This window comes from Bactrocera oleae, chromosome 6 (genome assembly GCF_042242935.1).
Source record: "Bactrocera oleae isolate idBacOlea1 chromosome 6, idBacOlea1, whole genome shotgun sequence".
In the NCBI taxonomy this organism is placed as follows: Eukaryota; Metazoa; Arthropoda; class Insecta; order Diptera; family Tephritidae; genus Bactrocera; species Bactrocera oleae.
Genome location: NC_091540.1, coordinates 63,316,482 through 63,334,223, shown reverse-complemented (window position 1 = coordinate 63,334,223; position 17,742 = coordinate 63,316,482). Strand labels below are relative to the sequence as shown.

General features: G+C 34.2%; 3 protein-coding genes across 3 annotated transcripts; 1 reads left to right on the top strand and 2 right to left on the bottom strand.

Annotated features, from left to right (window-relative positions):
* Positions 1–1,079: 1,079 nt before the first annotated feature.
* LOC106627980 (heat shock protein 23) lies at positions 1,080–1,865 on the top strand. Its single transcript, XM_014248322.3, has one exon. The coding sequence runs from the start codon at positions 1,205–1,207 to the stop codon at positions 1,748–1,750; it is 546 nt and encodes a 181-aa protein (XP_014103797.2). The 5' UTR covers positions 1,080–1,204; the 3' UTR covers positions 1,751–1,865.
* A 2,177-nt stretch (positions 1,866–4,042) lies between these two features.
* Positions 4,043–4,878, bottom strand: LOC106627978 (heat shock protein 27). Its single transcript, XM_014248320.3, has one exon. The coding sequence runs from the start codon at positions 4,791–4,793 to the stop codon at positions 4,212–4,214; it is 582 nt and encodes a 193-aa protein (XP_014103795.2). The 5' UTR covers positions 4,794–4,878; the 3' UTR covers positions 4,043–4,211.
* A 3,016-nt stretch (positions 4,879–7,894) lies between these two features.
* Positions 7,895–11,217, bottom strand: LOC106627958 (heat shock protein 67B1). The gene has a single exon (XM_014248296.3). The coding sequence runs from the start codon at positions 10,708–10,710 to the stop codon at positions 8,431–8,433; it is 2,280 nt and encodes a 759-aa protein (XP_014103771.3). The 5' UTR covers positions 10,711–11,217; the 3' UTR covers positions 7,895–8,430.
* Between the last annotated feature and the right edge of the window lie 6,525 nt (positions 11,218–17,742).

Below are 17,742 nucleotides of genomic sequence, written 5' to 3'. Positions count from 1 at the left end.
TTGAAAACAAAGTTGCGAAATTTTGGGAATTTTTGATTGATAATACTTGTAGTTCATTCCATGCGTTTAAATGTGCCCTACAAGTTTTAGGTCATTCGATCAAGCCGTTTTTGAGATACGATGGAGGAAAGTTTGAAAACAACACTTTTGAGAAAAACGTGTTTTAAGTTTAAAGTCAACTCATCGCTCCGCACAGCTCATTCTTCTGATGTATCTATAAAACGTCTTCGAATTGTTAAAAATCACTTTACTACCGTATTCTAGACAGCAATTTATGAAAAAAAATCGATTTTTTCAGCCCATCACATGGGGTCAATAAGTTAGGTAGAATCTAAAAGTATTATTTAAACAATTGTGATGGATTTTGGATATTTTTGTTGGAAAACTTTGTGCTATATATAACTTTAAGTAAGTATATATGAATGTACATACATACATACTAATGCTAAAATTAATATTGTGTAACTTTGATAAGCGTATGACTGAAAAGTTCGAAAAAAGATAATATTAAATTTTTATTTTTAAAAGCAACAAAAGAAATTCACCGGTAAACAAGCTGTAAAATATATTTACACTTTTATTGGGTTTTTAATATTTTTAAACAAATATGCCCAAGTAACTATCACAAGTGTGCATTAAATTTCATCATTAATGTGTTTTCTATAGTACACATAATAAAATATGAAAGAAGTAACAATATTTTCACAACAATTCAATTTCTACCATCATGCTACTCTCTCATACAGCTGTTGCTTTCTTATCACCGCTAAAAATCATTTAATATATTCTCTTACTCTTAAAGAACATTTCTTTTTGTGATTACTTCTCCACTTTTCGCGAATTTTCTTCTGCAGTGCGCTGATATCAGAGAACGTAAAATATTGTATATCATTTACATTCTCTGCTGTTACTTTATGTGTGTGCTATTATTGTTTACACAATTTCTAGTATACACGAGAATGAACAAGTAGAGAGTATTTCAAAGAGCGCGAGCTAGTGCGCAAACGCAAGAGCAATATATATATTTCAACTGAGAACAGCGCCACACTGTCAGAAAAGTATAAAAGCCAACGGCACTTTGGTGCAACTCCAGTAAAAAGTTGAAAAATCAAATTTGAAGTCAAAAGTGATTTCAAACAAACAAACGAAAATTTTTTTGTAATATTTTTGCAATCGTAGTGAAAATTATAAATTTGTAGTAAAAATGCGTCCACTTCCACAATTATGGCGCATGGCTGAGGAAATGCAGCGCTTGGCTTTATCACGTCGATCACCATTCTCGGCATTTTACGATGACTTCTTCAACGCACCGTTTACATATTCACCATGGAGTCGTTTAAGTCGTCTACAACAGGACTTGCAAAACCAGGTTGAACCAAAGTTGGGCAAAGAAGGCTATCAAGTGTCGTTAGATGTTGCACAATTCAAACCCAATGAATTAACCGTTAAAGTGGTGGACAACAATGTGGTCGTAGAGGGAAAATATGAAGGACGTGAAGACGAACACGGTTTCATTTCGAAACATTTCGTTCGCAGTTTCAGTCTGCCCCATGGTTTCAAAGCCGATCAGGCCATTTCAACACTTTCATCGGATGGCATACTAACGGTTAATGTGCCCAAACCCGCTGGTTTGGAAGATAATGCGGCAGAACGTGTGATTCCTATTCAACAGACCGGTCCAGCACACTTGAATGTAAAGGAGAATCCGGCAGTGGAGGATAAGAGTGCTGAGAAAAAGGATGAAAAGTGAACCATATTTTTGTTTTAAGTGTTTCAAATAAAATATAATACATGCATATACAGAAGTAGTGTTATAGACTGTTATTAGTTATTTACGAATAAAAAAGAAGACTGCAAATCATAAATTTTGTGTTTATTTTCTTAAAATAGTGATATTTTTAAAACAATGGCATTAAATTTTGAAAGGATCCTCTTTCCAAGATCATGGACTACCGTGTATACTTCAGAGCTTGTTGCGGTTACGGTATGCATAATTAATGAGGTGACGTCAGGATTAACTTTGGCAAGGGAAATTCGAGAGCTATTTTCTATAACAACGCATCAAATAACATTCTTATACCATTTAACATGATTTTCGTCCAACCGGTTAATTTTTGTTCTATATTTGGTATAACTATCTATCAAAATGAAATTATCTAGTGTTCCAATAGTTCTCATTCAAATATGACTCGGATTGACAAAAAACCTACATTTTCACCTATTTTAATACAAATATTTATTATCGCCTTCAAAATAGGAAAATAGACCAATGCAAGCATGCTAATACTTAATACAAATTTTCTTGGTAAAATGTGTCGAAGAGAGTTGTTGAGATCGTCTGCTACTGTTTCTTTAACTTTTTTAATGTTATCGTCATTAAAAGAAGTGGATGGTCGACTCGCATGAGGCTGGTTTTCTATGACATCATTACCTTTACTGAATGCCATGTGCCACTCAATTGCATGAGTTTGGGATATAGTAGACTACTAAAATATTTTTGCAACATTTGAGTTGTATGGTAAAAGTTGTCAGATAAACTTTTCACGTCGCAAACGAGAGATAAAATTTCACACGAACATAAAAAAGGTTATATCAGTCTAGGAAAATTTTTTTATCGATTCGGTTTGCGCAGGCAGTTTTAGAAGGCAAGTCCGGTTCAAATTTGATCAGATGATACTTGACCAGCTAGTGAAACTTCAATATGTCGGACCGGTTCTGAAGCGAACCAGTCACCATTTTGTATATTCATATTTTTTCATAGACCTTATCCCTCATACAAGAATACACTATTTATTTTTTACTTAATAAGGGATGCACTAGTGTTTCGTAAAATTTCCGGTATTTCCTCTCAAATACGTGCCTTGAGTTGTTCAAAGCAAATTTTTTTAAAGAAGAAAGTCCATTTGGGTATAAATGAAGAGTACGAGGCAGGCAGAATTTTTAGTCTCAAATCCCTTGTAAACCAAAATTATGCCACTTAAGAAAACTTTCCTTTGCTGTTGTACCGTATAACTTTAGATTTTTATGAGGTTAATATCGAGACTACCGCCAAAATTTGGGTGGAAAACTCGACTAATCGTTAGTATTCATTATTCAAATTCATCAGAGCAGTAAATTTCCTAAAAAACTATGAGTTTTATATTTTATTTATTATTAGTTATAAAATTCATAATAACCAAAAAAATCGCCTTAAAATATTCAAACTTATACCGTTAATATTCTTTGAACGCTTACAAAAAAATCGTAGGAGATTTAATTTCCTACAAAATCTATGAAACGGGATATTTTTTTAAGTAGTTGGAAGAGAGATTTGAGTTTTTCTATCTGGTAATAAGAAAAAAGTAAAAAACTGTAAGGTGGAGGACCATCTCGTTACAATTAAGAGCTCATACTTGGAGAGACTTTCTTAGAGGTGTCTATAAACCTATTTTCACAGTACCAAGCGAAAAAAATATTCTTTATTTTTACCCACCCTAATCTATATACATATGTATTATTATTTAATATATAAATGTACATGTAGGCTTTATTTTATATATTGTATGCATCATTAAAGCTTAATTTGCAATTTCGAAAATACTCTTCGTAATAAATGCATATTGGAACTTGTACGAGCAAAAAAGTATCAAAAATAGTTTGACCTTGATTCTGAAATTTCTTCCGCTGCAAATATATACATATATAATATATGTTTATGTACATTGAACAATTCTTTAATATATATGTCTACTACATATTTACATTGTAAACAACCTGGCATCAATGAACCACCTTATAGAAAAATTCTATTTTGTATAAAAAATTATAATTTATGAAGTGATACATAGCGAAGTTATAATAATTTTCACAAATAAAAAAGTTTGCATACAAGAATTAGGTTTTGATCGGTCAGTTTGTATGACAGCCATATACTATGGTAGGCCGATCGAACCAAAGTTCATCAGTTCAGTAACTCAAAAATTCCCTACTGGGTTTGTACTTTGACAAAATTTATTAGCATTTCACTTGCACTTGCACAACCACACGGGTACGAATATATAAATAACTTTTGTTGATGATTAATTTATTTCACTTTTGTACTTATTTACAACTTGAAGGTGTTTACAATTCTAATTAAACTATTTTTCACTTGTTTCTATTGCACCTGTGTGACCAAATGCTTTTGCATGCATTTTTGTTTTGATTTTTACTGTCATTCAAGCGAATCACACTCATTTCCAGGGCAATGCCAATTTACCCGTTTCATGTACCCGCACCAAACGCTCATTCGGCGTGTAGTACTTAGTTGGCGGTGGTGGTGGCGCTTTGATAGTCAAAATACCATCGGATGAAAGATTTGAAATCACATTGTTGGCATTGAAACCGCGTGGCAGTAAATATTTTCGTATAAAGTGGCGTTCCACAAGTCCATTGCCATCGTTTCGCTTCTCATGGTTTCCCTGCACGATCACATAGTCATCGTTGGTCTTCACCACAATCTCGTGTGGCTTAAATTGACGCACATCAATGTCCACTTGAAATCCCTTCTCATCCACATGCACACGCTCGCCCGCATAGTAATTCTCCCAACGCATCGGATAACGCCAGTCCAGCAGTGAGGATTGTATCAACTGATTGCGCACGCGACGCGTAACCAAGTCGTCCAGTGGACGCAGCAGATGTTCCGTTGAGGGCCAAGACAATCGCGTGTCGTCCCAGAGGTAGGGGTATAGATGAAAGTCATATGGTGGATAGTAACGTGGACGATCGAGTTCACGCGCGAAACTGTCATACGTGGTTGGCACGAGCGTCATTTTCGGTTGATCTTATTCTATTTTGGTAAATTGAATTTTGAACTGAAATGCTTGTTAGTCCTCTGCCAGCAATTAAATTTATAAAATTTTTGTTAGTGAAATTTTGCCTTTTATACTCGTAGTCTGCAGCCTGGCGTCGTCTCATTGCACTTTGCGTCTGACGTCATTGCCATGAATTCAGTTGGCGCTTAAAGGGCCTGATGGAAATGTGGTGTGCAATTGTTCTGTTATGAAACATATTATTATTATGTAGAATTAATGCCAAGGCTATCGAAAATAAACCACCAAAAAAGATGAACTTATGTAGACCGAACATTACGGGACCGAGCTCCTATAAGTCGAAAATTAACATTGCACAATTACTGGAAACAAGCCGGTTGGATAGCCTGTGGTTCAATGAGATCGAGGACACAGGCCTACCCAAGCTCCTAACCTAAATTTTATAGAACAACTTTTAAGTGATATTTCGAAAGAAGTCGGAAAGGTAAAATGAAATAACCCTACGCTTGCGAAGAATAATTGGAGAATAAACCAAAAAAATAAACTCTTTTCGCTAGCCTATAAAATTTCTGTTATTATACCCTGAATAGGCTTTATTAAGTTTGCCACGAGGTTTGTAAAAAATAAATGATAAATGTGACGAGCTGAGTCGATTTAATCATGTCCTGTATATACGCGAATTAGTCTCTCAGTTTTTGAGATATAGATCTGAAAATTTGCATACGTTCTTTTTTGTCCAATCGAAATTTTTCCAATAATCGAAATCGCCGATGTTAGATCACTATAGCACATAGCTGCCATACAAATCTGATCCAAATCAAGTTCTTGTATGGAAATGTTTTTCATTTGCTGTCATTTAAATTAACCGATCAAAATGAAGTTATTGTATGAAAACTTTTTTATTTGTGAAGGGTATTAGAGCTTCGATGCAATCGAAGTTAATTTTGGTAATTTTTATAGATCAACTCGATCCAATTGATAATCCTATTTCTATTTGAAACTAACAAGTAACTCGAATTTGAATTCATAATTGATTTGATCTTTTGTTCTAGGGAAGTCGAAAATTCTACCATAAATGAAGCTGAAAATTCAATTTCAAGACGTTTGACGTTGATAAACTATATCCGGTCACATATTCGTCTATGTATATGCGTTTGAATCACCTTATATTTGAATTATTACTTATAGCATTGTTTTGAAAGATCTTTAAAAAAAATTACATTGATAGCTCGAGGCCATGCGTTTTATTAATATGGATATTTTGAGTTCATTTAATTTCTATGTAAATAATATTTATTTTTTTTTTAAATTATAATTGGAAGAACAGCGATACGAAAACTATGTATTAAAAATTGCATATTTTTAGCTTTTACTAATTCATAATATTCAGAAAAAAGTAGCTTGTCGTAAAAATTACTACATAGTATTATATCTTTGAGTGTTCGATATTTATGGCTAATATCATTACTTAAGATAACGTAACAGCCGCAGATTTGGCAGCTGCCAGTTAGCAATGATTCATCCGGGATGCACACAGTCGTTAACGTAATGTAAGGGCATTTGGCCATCGCACAAGAAAAATATTTACGAAAATAGAAATTGAAAGTAAAAGGTAAATAATATAAAATTGAAATACTTGCACAGAAATATACATATGTATGTGTGTATATATAAATGGTAAAATGAAGGAGCAGGGAACATGCCTTGGTATACATACAAACATACAGAAGCATATGTATACTTTTATTTGCGCCTGAGTATAAATTAAAGAAAATAAATAGAAAAATACATTAAACGTTTTTTTTAACGAAACAAAATAAAGTAAGCAAATTATATAATCTTATTTAAATATATATATGTATCTATATATTTTTTAATTAAAACGCATTTTATTAACTTTTTTTTGAGATTACGTTTATTTTTATTGTGTATCCAGTACGACAGAATATAGCGTACATCATCATAGTAGTTATCATCATTATCGCCATAGTCATTATTAGCATTGCAATTTTGCTTATTATGAGTATTTTCTTTAATTTCTTCTCAATCTTCGCTATTCCTTTGTTAATGCGTTTTTATTTTCTTTTAAAGTTTTATTTTTTTTTAATTTCTTTTTTTTTTTGTTTTTAATTCTCAATATATGTACTTCTTTAATATCAATATTTGAATCGCTCTTGCCTTCGCGCTCTCTTTTTTAATAGTTTTTTTTGTTTTTATGTAATGTTAGCTGTATTTGTTTGTTTTTTTTTTTTTTTGCTGCATTTATTATTAATTTTCATTTGCTGCTGTTGCAACTGTTTTCATTTCAATTCTGTTTCCATGCATGCATACACATACATACATACATAAAATCGTATATAATTGTATATATGTATGTATGCATAAATGTGTAAAAATAAAGGAAAAAAGAAAAATATATGCATATTATAGACTTGAATGTAATTTTCAAATGGCAAGTACTCGGACTGTTTATTTATTAAATAAAATCGAAAACTATTGTAAAAAATTCAAAATATTTTTGATTTAAGTTTTATAGATATAAAAACTTTTTAAAATCTAAAATTAATAATCAAAATACTTAAAAATTATTGCAGAGAATTAATGAGAAAAACTAAATGAAACATATATAAAGTAAATTTTAATTAATATTATTAAAAAATATATATAAAATACTAAAAAATAATACGATTAAAATTAATTGAATAAAAACATTTGACCAAAGAAAAAAAAAACAAATATACTTTTAACAAAAAAAAAAATTAAAATTAAAAACTGTACTTTTACACAATTTTTTTAAGTTTTTTATTTATTTAATATATATTTTTTTTTATTTCAACGTTATTTTTATTCAACTAATTTTATTGCTCTGTTTTTTAAATATATAATAAATAAAAATAAGACGAGTTTATTTTTCTTCACACAAACACAATAAGTTATAAAATTTCATTAAAGAAATTAGTTGATAAAACTAAATTTAAAATATATAAAAATGCTAAAATAAATTTAAATAAATATACAAATAAACATAAAATATAGTAAGCTCAGACTACATAGGAACATAAAAGACTCGAATAAACCGTTGGAATGCAAAGTGTGTGAACTCAGTTTATTTTAGCAGCAAAAGCTATTTGTTTATATAGAAAATTAATACAAAATCTTTATAATTTGTCACATACTCGATTTATTATAATTTGCAAGGCTCTTTAACTAATAGTATTTAGCGTTCAGTTGACTACTATTTTTATATGTAAGTGTATGTGTGTTTGTTAAAAATTAATTTATGTTAGAATGTGTATGAATGCATGTAGGAAATGGCGTTTTTATGTACGCCTGTTGCAATTTATATTTCTACTTTTTATATCACTTGCTTCATCTGCTTTTTGTTTCTATTTTTTACTTTTATTTTTACTTTTACCTGCTACTACCATAGTTAAGTACTTAAAATGTAAACGCAATTTTTTTTTTTTTTTTGTTACTTTTTTGTGTTCTGTTTTTCTCATATATACGTATGTATCTGCCAAAGTGAATTCTTATACCGTTATTTTTTTCCTAACTCCGCAATATTTTTTATTTTTCTTATGCTCAAATCTTTCGTGCTGCACCACCACACCATTTGCTCTCCCACTCTCTCTAGCGCTTAGTTAGTTATCTCTTCGGTGTTCAGAGCAGGTTTACTGGCTGCAACATCACCGACACCACCATCACATTGCGTCTTGGCCAAAAGTATGGCAGCATCAGCTGCCGCCACCAGATCAGCTGGTGTGGGCGATTGGGCAGCAACCACTAAATTACCAGACGAGAGGTTCTCTTCATTGCCATCCTCAACATTTTGCGCAGTAGTATTGCTGTCGCCTGCCGTGATTACATTCACATCTACGCCGACGCCGACGCCGATGGCTTCGATGCCAATAGCGATGGCACCACCATCCAAGCCGTCGGCATCCACCACACCATCGACAACGTCTGCGACCACAGTGACATCGGTGTCCATGGCTGTGACACCATCAACTTCGGCTACTGTTGTCTCTAAACTGATCGTTAGACTATCGCCTGTAGCGGCAGTCTTATTATCGGATACACCATTATTGGTAACCAAAACAATTTCGCTGGCCTTAGCAATAGCTGCGGGTGCCAATTCGATATCAATGTTGTTGGTTGTGTTATTTTCGATACCGTTAGCTTCTGCGGCGCTTACAGCGTCGTTAGTTGGTGTGACGATATCGTTGGAAGTGGAATTGTTATTAGTTGTTGTTGCTGTTGCAGCTGAGTTAACACCACCATTAACGTTGATGTTGTTGGCGGACGCTGCATCATCTTTAATATCAGCTGTGGGTAGTGAGACCACTATAGGCTTCTGTGCGACCACTTTTTCCTTAGTAACCGACTCGAGCTCTTCCTCTGTCTCCATTGGCTCATCTGCTGTAGCGTCAGCCATGATGGCGTCAAGAGTCGACGATGATTTTGTGGCATCGCTTGCGTGTGGCGCTTTATTATTGACATTCTCTATAGCGGCGAGTGTCTGCTCGGCATTCTTCACTGCAGACTCCGTCTCTTTCACTTCAGTTTGCGAAATGGCCTTGGAAGTAGCAGTGGCTTTTAACTCACTACAGTCCATGTTGGTGTCGCCACTGTTATTGTTACTGTTAGTATTAATGCTATTGTTGTTATTATTGTTGGCTATGTTGTTGGTGCTGGTGTTGGAAGACGTGGCTGTCTGCTCAGCTGTTCGTGTTTCAGTCTCTGGCTCGGCGAGCAACTCATTCGGTTCCAGTTTCCCATTGCGTTCGCGCGTTATCTGCAAGTCTTTTGTTGTTGCCTGTGACAATTTTGTCGGCTGTTGTTGCACACCTTCGACTGTTGCACTCAACTTTTCAGGCTGCTTGTTTTGCTGCTTTTCTTGCTTTTGCTGTTGCTGTTGCTTTTGTAAGGTTGTTGCCACCGCTATTGGTAAGCTACCAGCTGCAGCATCAGTGACTGTCTGTGCCACAACAGTTACTGCACTGGTTTGGATTTCCTTGCCGCTACTAGCGGCATTTGGTGGCTCCTTAGCAGCGCTCTGTTGAACCTGTACCGGTCCGCCGGTTTGCTGTATATCGACAATGCGTTCCATAGTTTCGTCAGTCTTCAGTGCTGGCGGTGGCGCCTTAACAGTCAAAATTCCATCCGAGGACAATGTTGAAAGCACTTCGCTCGGGTCATATCCCTTCGGCAGCATATACTTTCGGATGAAGTGTCGCGAAATGACGCCATGCCCATCTTCCTTGTCTTCGTGCTGACCCTCGACGACGATACAATTATCGATTGTCTTGACGGTCAGTTCGTTGGGTGCGAATTGCTTCACATTCATGCTGACCTGAAAGCCATTCTTATTAACCACCGAATACGCGGATTTACTAGCCGTCGAATTGCCAGCTGTATTGGAGGAGTTCGTCGAGTTTGTAGCATGAGCACTAGTAGCTGTCGACTCCTTGTCAGCCGCAGTTGTGCCGGCTGCTGTGGGGCTAGAATTGATGACGCCAACGCCACCACCGCCGCCGCCGCCAGCAGTCGAAGATGTTTCCTTTTCCAGCTGATGGTCTTGCACCAAATGTATGGGAGTTTTGTTGCAACATGGTTTGCCACGATAATAGGGATGGTGTCGACTTTTACTTATATTTGGCAGCCAATAAAACTGGGAGAGGGTGCGTGGGCGTCGCTGCTGCGACAAATGTTGTTGCTGTGTTTGTTGCTGTTGCTGCAGTGGATGTTGCGACTGCTGTTGTTGTTGCGGCGACTGCTGCTGCTGCTGCTGCGGCTGCAATTCATGCGGATAGATACCGAAACCGAAGTCGTCGACATCCATACCACCGGTGGATAGGCAACGATTGAATTCATGCAACTCATCGGCCAATTCGAGTATGAACGGTATGAGTGACATCTTTTAGGTGCGTACGTATGTCAATTTTTTATTATATATATATGCTATATATGTATATATATATATCTTTATTTACGGAAAGCAGTTTTTTTTTGCTACAAAGCACACAATTTTGTAAACGCACGTCGGCGACGCGTTCACGAATTTTCGACACGTTTCAAATGGCAGCGTTTTTCTCTCTGATTTTTACTCGTCTTTTGCGCGTTATAAACAATGATATTTATTAAATTATTTTCACGAAGTTAACACTTAAATTTTATGCTTTCTGCTCTCTGTCTGTCTAGGCTGGTTAGTTGGTGCAGTAGAAGTTGTACCATTCGAATGCAACCGATGCGCTGCCGAAACACGCCCGATTTGCTTCTTAACTGGTTTTCATATGAGTGCAAATTGCTGAATGCTGCCCTTTTAAACCAGTTTGCAGCGCTGAATGGAAAGCTCACAGCAAATTCGATTGGAAGTCCAAGTTCAAGCATATGATCGGGGTGCGTCAGGAAACTAACCGGCCGCCGCGTAGCTAAGTCGTCGTTATGCCGGCAACCGATTGTGACGCTATTGTGTGCGTGCAGCTCGCCAGCTTTTTGCAATACGTTGCAATGCGACGACTGCATTGCCGTTTTTTTTTTTTTTTCTTATGCTGCTCTGGTTGTAGTGTAAAATGAGATGAAATTTTCGTTGCGGCGCTGCTAAGGCTTTGCAGCCGCTGCTATGCGCAGTAGACGCTTTCCAAATGTACACGCCACAGCATTTTAACTGGTTATTTTACTCTTATTTCATACGAAGCTACATTATGCGTATGCCTTTGCAACAAAATGTGAATTCATTGAGTTGACAAATTTATATAGGAATCATTATATACATACATACATACTTGTTAAATTGATTATATGCATTTATATATTATATATATATATATATATAAATTATTTTGTATATATGTATGTTTGTATTTAATTTCGAAAAGCGCCCACATGCCTTTATGATAATGCTTCGATAAATCAATTGTTTTCACTGTGCAAATACATACTGACTTTCTGGTAAGGTAGGGGCTATAGAGCGATTTTGAAAATATATATATACAATTTAAAAATTAATGCATATAAATTATGCAAATCATATAACTGTGTTGTGTTTTTATTCACTGAAATATACCCTTTATTAAGTTTACCACGAAGTATAAGTGTAAAAGAAACGTCGGAGACCCTATAAAATATATATAAAAGATTAGACTGACGAGCTGAGTAGATTTAGACAAGTCTATCTGTCTGCATTATTAATTTGAATTCCTAGTGAAGGCAATAACTTATAGAAATTTTTTAATTTTCGAAAAGATTTTCGTACATAAGAAATATTTTTATATATTCCATCAGCAGCTCGGTTGTTTCTTAGCTAGAAATTGGATGTTATTTGTTCGGATCGCAGGTGTGAAAATGCATTAATGTATCACAATGATACTAAGTAGTTCCATACGTCTCCAAAATAGAATTAAAACGCCTATTAGTAGGTTAAAGCGTTATAGGCTTTTCCCTTTTTTTTTTAGATAAGAAGAGCCTAATTCCAATAGTGAGTCATCCGGTCAATTTAAGAAAATTTCAACGAAAATGTAGTTAAGAGTTTATCTTTATGCATATAGTATAGGTGTCTATAATTGTAATCACTCACGCACGGAGGTGTTAAATTTCAAGCTGAACTTTTAAAGCGCTTTCAGCTTTACTAAACTGTTTAAATAAATAAAAAAGTATTGACAGCTGACAGCGGCTATAGCAGCATTATTATTATTAAGAACTTATTTAAACATTTCGGCATACTTATTTATGTACAAACTCCTTATATAACTATGTATATTCACACATACTATGTACTTACGTACATACTATATAAATGTTTAAAAATAAAATTTTAGAATACACACTATTGAAATGAATTTTCCGGAGCTTTTTCTTTCTATGTCTACATATGTACATATATATGTATGTATGTATAAACCTACATTTTTTCTAGAATTGTTTTCAGCAGACACGTAAAAATTACTGCTATTACTGCTTACATTCATAAAAACATACATATATGTATTTAATCTGAACCCAACTCCCTTAACATTACTTCTCGCACCCTGCCGATGCAGCCCACAAGAAATGCGTTGTAAGTAGTTATTCAGTCAAATGTATACATGTACATATGTATATACCATATATACATAAGGTCATACGTATTTACATAGGTTATGACCGAAATATGTTCAGTTACAAGAGTGAGAATTTAAATTAACAAAATAAATCGATAATTATCCCAGAAATGCATCACTGACAAATGGACTTACTGATACTCATATATACATACATACATATATACATATATGTGCTAAGTAGAATATGTGGTTGAAGTTCGTTAACATATAGTATATACATCAATACATATGTATGTATGTAGTAGCTATCTTATCTTTTGCAAAATAAAAGCTCGCCTATGTGACGTTACCGGCTTTTTTCGACTTTCGCTTGCCTCTGTTGTTTGTATACAAAATTTTTGCAAATTATGTAGCGTTTGTTTATTATTACTTATAAACAATTTTGTTTGAGTAAATGTATTTTAAATTCGAGTACATTTCACCATAAACAACAGCTATTTATAAGCATCTCAAAAAATAGTAGTCAGTCATAACAAATGATTTCTCGCACGTTGCGCGTTCAAGTGTATGACTGTGTGTATATATATGTAGATTTGTAAATACATATGTATGTACCTATATGCATTAATGTTGGCAGATATGAAGGTGGGTATACTGATAAATATAAGATTTTTTTTTACGATTGGTACCAGGAAAGACTTTATTTTTCAGCAGTTTAATATTTCATGTTTTTATAAGGCTGCTCATAACGGAAGGTTTATATGTGCAAGTATATACGTTTTTGTGTATATACATAAATAGTTCCTATCGAAACGCATAATACATAAGTGGATGTATTTACTATATACACAACATTCATACATATGTATAAGTAATACTTATTGAAGTATATTAGGCCTAAAGAAATTAGAGATGTACAAGTATGTATTTAGTATTTATGTACTTAAATAGTAATACAAAAATATATGTGAAAATAATAGTCCTATTTGATTTTTATGCTTATATAAAACTGTTTAGTTTATATGTACATATTTATTGTATATTGTAGTGCAACAAAGTAGCGTAGGTGCACACCTTTAACGCCTGAAGAATCAGCATCACATATATGCTACGTCATATATCTGCTATATACTTATACATATTTATACCTCCATATGTACTTATCGCCAACAGCCGCGACAATCACGAAAAGTATCCCTCATGTATTGGAACTTTACGCAATATTTCCATCGCTTTCATTCTACAACAGCTGAGAGAGCACCCAGCTCAGCTGTTGTTATTGTTGCCATCGTCTAGTGGTGTGTGTGTGTGTGTGTGTGTATGGCATTCGTTGTCAGAGAACCGGTCGTTATGCCGGCAAATATCGAGACAACATAAGCAACAGCAACAATTTTGCCGGCACGAACAGCAGTAAAAGCAACAAAAAACAGCTGGTTACCAGACAAGTTGCCCGCAGAAGTTCCAGAAAGCCGGGGGCTGAGCGCAGCAGCACGTCGCAGTCAGTCGTTTAGGGCAGCGTATAATTTTCACAAGCTTCACTGCGCATGTCGCTGAAAAGCAGTCCCTTGGCCCTTTCTGGTTTGCATGACCCATGTTGCGCCCGGCGGCATGCAAAGCGCTACACGCTTTATAGATACTCATAGCGTAACGATTTTATACACACTCGTGCGCTGATGATGCACATACATACATAGTATGTCTACACAACGGCTGGTGGGTACAAACCATATGCAATTTTCTGGAATTGCGTAGCTGCTGGCTGACTTGGTGCTACATCGCAGCTGTGTGGAGAATCGCGTTGAGGAACGCATTGACTGGAAATGAACATGGCATTCAGCTGATGGCTGCAAAGCACCGGTAAATTTATATATTCGCATGCAGCGCACAAATGCAAATAGATACACACACAGACATACATACATGTACATATGCATTTAAAATAAGATTGTATCTTTCAAGCGAAACAGGCCTGTGAACATTATAGAGAAACGTATTTCTTTTTTTGGAGTGATAATTTTGCTATTGCTATGGTTTCCACGGTGGCTGACTATCTGGTAGTTGCGTTATATAGGCGACAAATTCATTCAATCTCACACGGGCAGCGTAGAGGTGTCGCCACTTTGCTGGAAGTGAGAAAAAAAATAATTTTTAACCATGCCGGTTTGTGTAGTTATAACTTATATGTAATTACATACTGTCATACATATGGAAGGTATATACTTGTATGTATGTATGTACGTAGTGTGCATATACAAACATATATATGTACATAGGTACTGTCTGTTTAAAAGCTGTTTTAAAACTGGAAATCTGCATAAAGAGGAGAATGTATTATATGTCCAGAAGATTTTCTGGAGAGGTGGTCATGTATGTACATATTATACATAAATATAACATACATATGCATATGTTTGTGTATATATAAAACTAGAAAAAAAATATTAGTTTGTAGTCAAAAAAGCGCTAAGAGAAAAAGCAGTAGTGTGCAAAATATAATCGAACAAACAACTGGTATAATTTAGAATATTAAGCTTTTATGTCGCTATAATAAGGTAGCCAGACTGTCGAGGGTATCTGTCAAAAATTATAATCGATTTTTTCTTACGGTGGTTCTAGAAAATACGTATGCACATGTGTATATTTATTCAGGGGTGTTGTGGAGTCCAAGCCAGATTTGCGTTGTTGTCACAATTGCAAACCAATTCTGATTTTCAATGGTGTCACTGAATCTGATTGGATTTTCGTCTTTTTGAACATATGCAAAACCAATATTCGAATCAGCTGTCTAAAGTCTACTAAAGTTTACAATGAGTTTCGCTATTTTATCTTTTATTTTATTGGGAGAAAAAAACAACGAAAAAATGAAAAGGAAGATTTTAAAAGATCAAAGTAATCCTCTTGATGCACTAGGGGAGTCGTATGTGTTTGTATACATGTTTACTTTACAGATTTATATCACATTATCGACTGAATAAAGACGCATTTGGGTGTTTAATTACGTTTTGTAAATCCTCTTAAAATATCTGGATTTCGTCCCATAAACTCATTAATTATGACATTTTGTGTTTTATTCTTATGTTTTTCTCTATAGATATAACGATAAATTAAATCGTAACAATAATACAAATTATTTTCTTAACTTACATTTCAAGTCTGTCAACGAATATCCTCCGTGACACCCAAAACCGATAAAGTTTCTGTTTCGAATGTCAAACCAATAATATCTGAATTCATGACACCAACTACATTTTCTTATCGGTTTCAATTCTGATTCCGACAACTATCAGATTCTGCAACACCCCTGATTGATTGGGTGTGAAAGGAGATGCAAAGAATAAATTAGAGTAATCTGAAAACCATTGTATAATCCTTCTAGATTTATACAATGCTGAAAACTCGGGGAATACAGAACATGTACGCATATGTATATCCATATGTCATTTGGTTCATTGTGTCATCCATGGCTCCATAACTGTCAACCTGCAGTGCGTTAACAGATCTTTAGTTTACCTTATCTACTAGTTTTCAGGTCTTGCCTAATTAAGGATCATCTAAACGATTGTCGGAATTTTAAATGTTTTTAATTTCGTAGCAGAATATTATATCATATAATCTAATTTATGTAGATCGTTAAGGAATTGGTCCATAAGTTTCGTTTTCTAATTTCTCCATTTCCTAAATCTATTACCGAAAACATTTCCATGAAAATCAATTTAGTTATAATCACATATTTTATTTATTAAATTCTGAAGGCTTTTGGTAAAAATTCCTTCTAAAAGAAATTAAAATATGCTTGTTTATTTTACTAAAATTTTTTTTTAGAAAAGAAAATAGTTTTTTTATACCATCATATATTAAGTCTAACACTCAGTTTGTAGCACCCAGAAGGAAACGTTCGATTCCTTATAATATATACAAATATGAATGAACAGCGTGACGAGCTGAGTCCATTTAGGTATGTGCGTCTGTCTGTCTGTATATACTAGTCCCTCAGTTTTTGAGATATCGATCTGAAATTTCGCAGACGTCCTTTCCTTCCTTCATTCATTTGGCGAAACCGCCGACAAACTGAAAGATCAAACTCAAAACCTTGTATGGAAAACTTTTTCATTTGTTAAAGCATCGTCATGAAATTCGGCATAGATTATTAACCAAGGCAACGCTACAATATCCGAACAAATTATTTAGATCAGACAACTATGACATATAGCTACCATGCAAACTGACCGATTAAAATCAATATAAAGATCTTTTTATACTCTTTTATAGTATAAGAGATATACCTGTGAAAGGTATTACAGTTTTGGTGCAGCCGAAGGTAACGTTTTTCTTGTTTATTTTATCGATAAACATTCGATTAAAAATGGTTATTAAAAATATTATAAATAGGAATTCCAAATTTATTGATAGCAACTTTTTAAAATATATAATTTAATCTTTATAAACTTTAAATATACATATGTATATTATTAATAGCATTTTAGATACATATATTTTTACTGACAAAGCACAAAACAGCTGTACAATTTCAGTTATTTAATATACATATTTATTAAAAAATATATGTTTAACTATACTAAAATTTAATAATATTATTCACACAAAGAAACAAAATACGTAGTATATGCAAAATCAGAAAGTTCCTCCCACTTTTTCGAGCATGTTCACGTAAATTCTTTGCCATTTAGCAACTCGTCTCTTGTAGTACAAAAATAATTCGCAACAATTTTACTGAGCGAGAAATCTTTCGTCGGCAAAACACACTCAAACGACAATGAAAAGCTCTATACTTGTAGATACTATTGAATTTTCTCGGAGATTCCCGTAGGTTAATGCCACTACGTCAGTCACGTTTTGCCGCTCTCTCGTAGATACGTCTGTATGTAAACACGCTTTTAGGGTGCTAT

Coding starts and splice junctions, on each gene's coding strand:
- LOC106627978 (XM_014248320.3), bottom strand. CDS start 4,793: ATGACGCTCGTGCCAACCACGTATGACAGTTTCGCGCGTGAACTCGAT.
- LOC106627958 (XM_014248296.3), bottom strand. CDS start 10,710: ATGTCACTCATACCGTTCATACTCGAATTGGCCGATGAGTTGCATGAA.
- LOC106627980 (XM_014248322.3), top strand. CDS start 1,205: ATGCGTCCACTTCCACAATTATGGCGCATGGCTGAGGAAATGCAGCGC.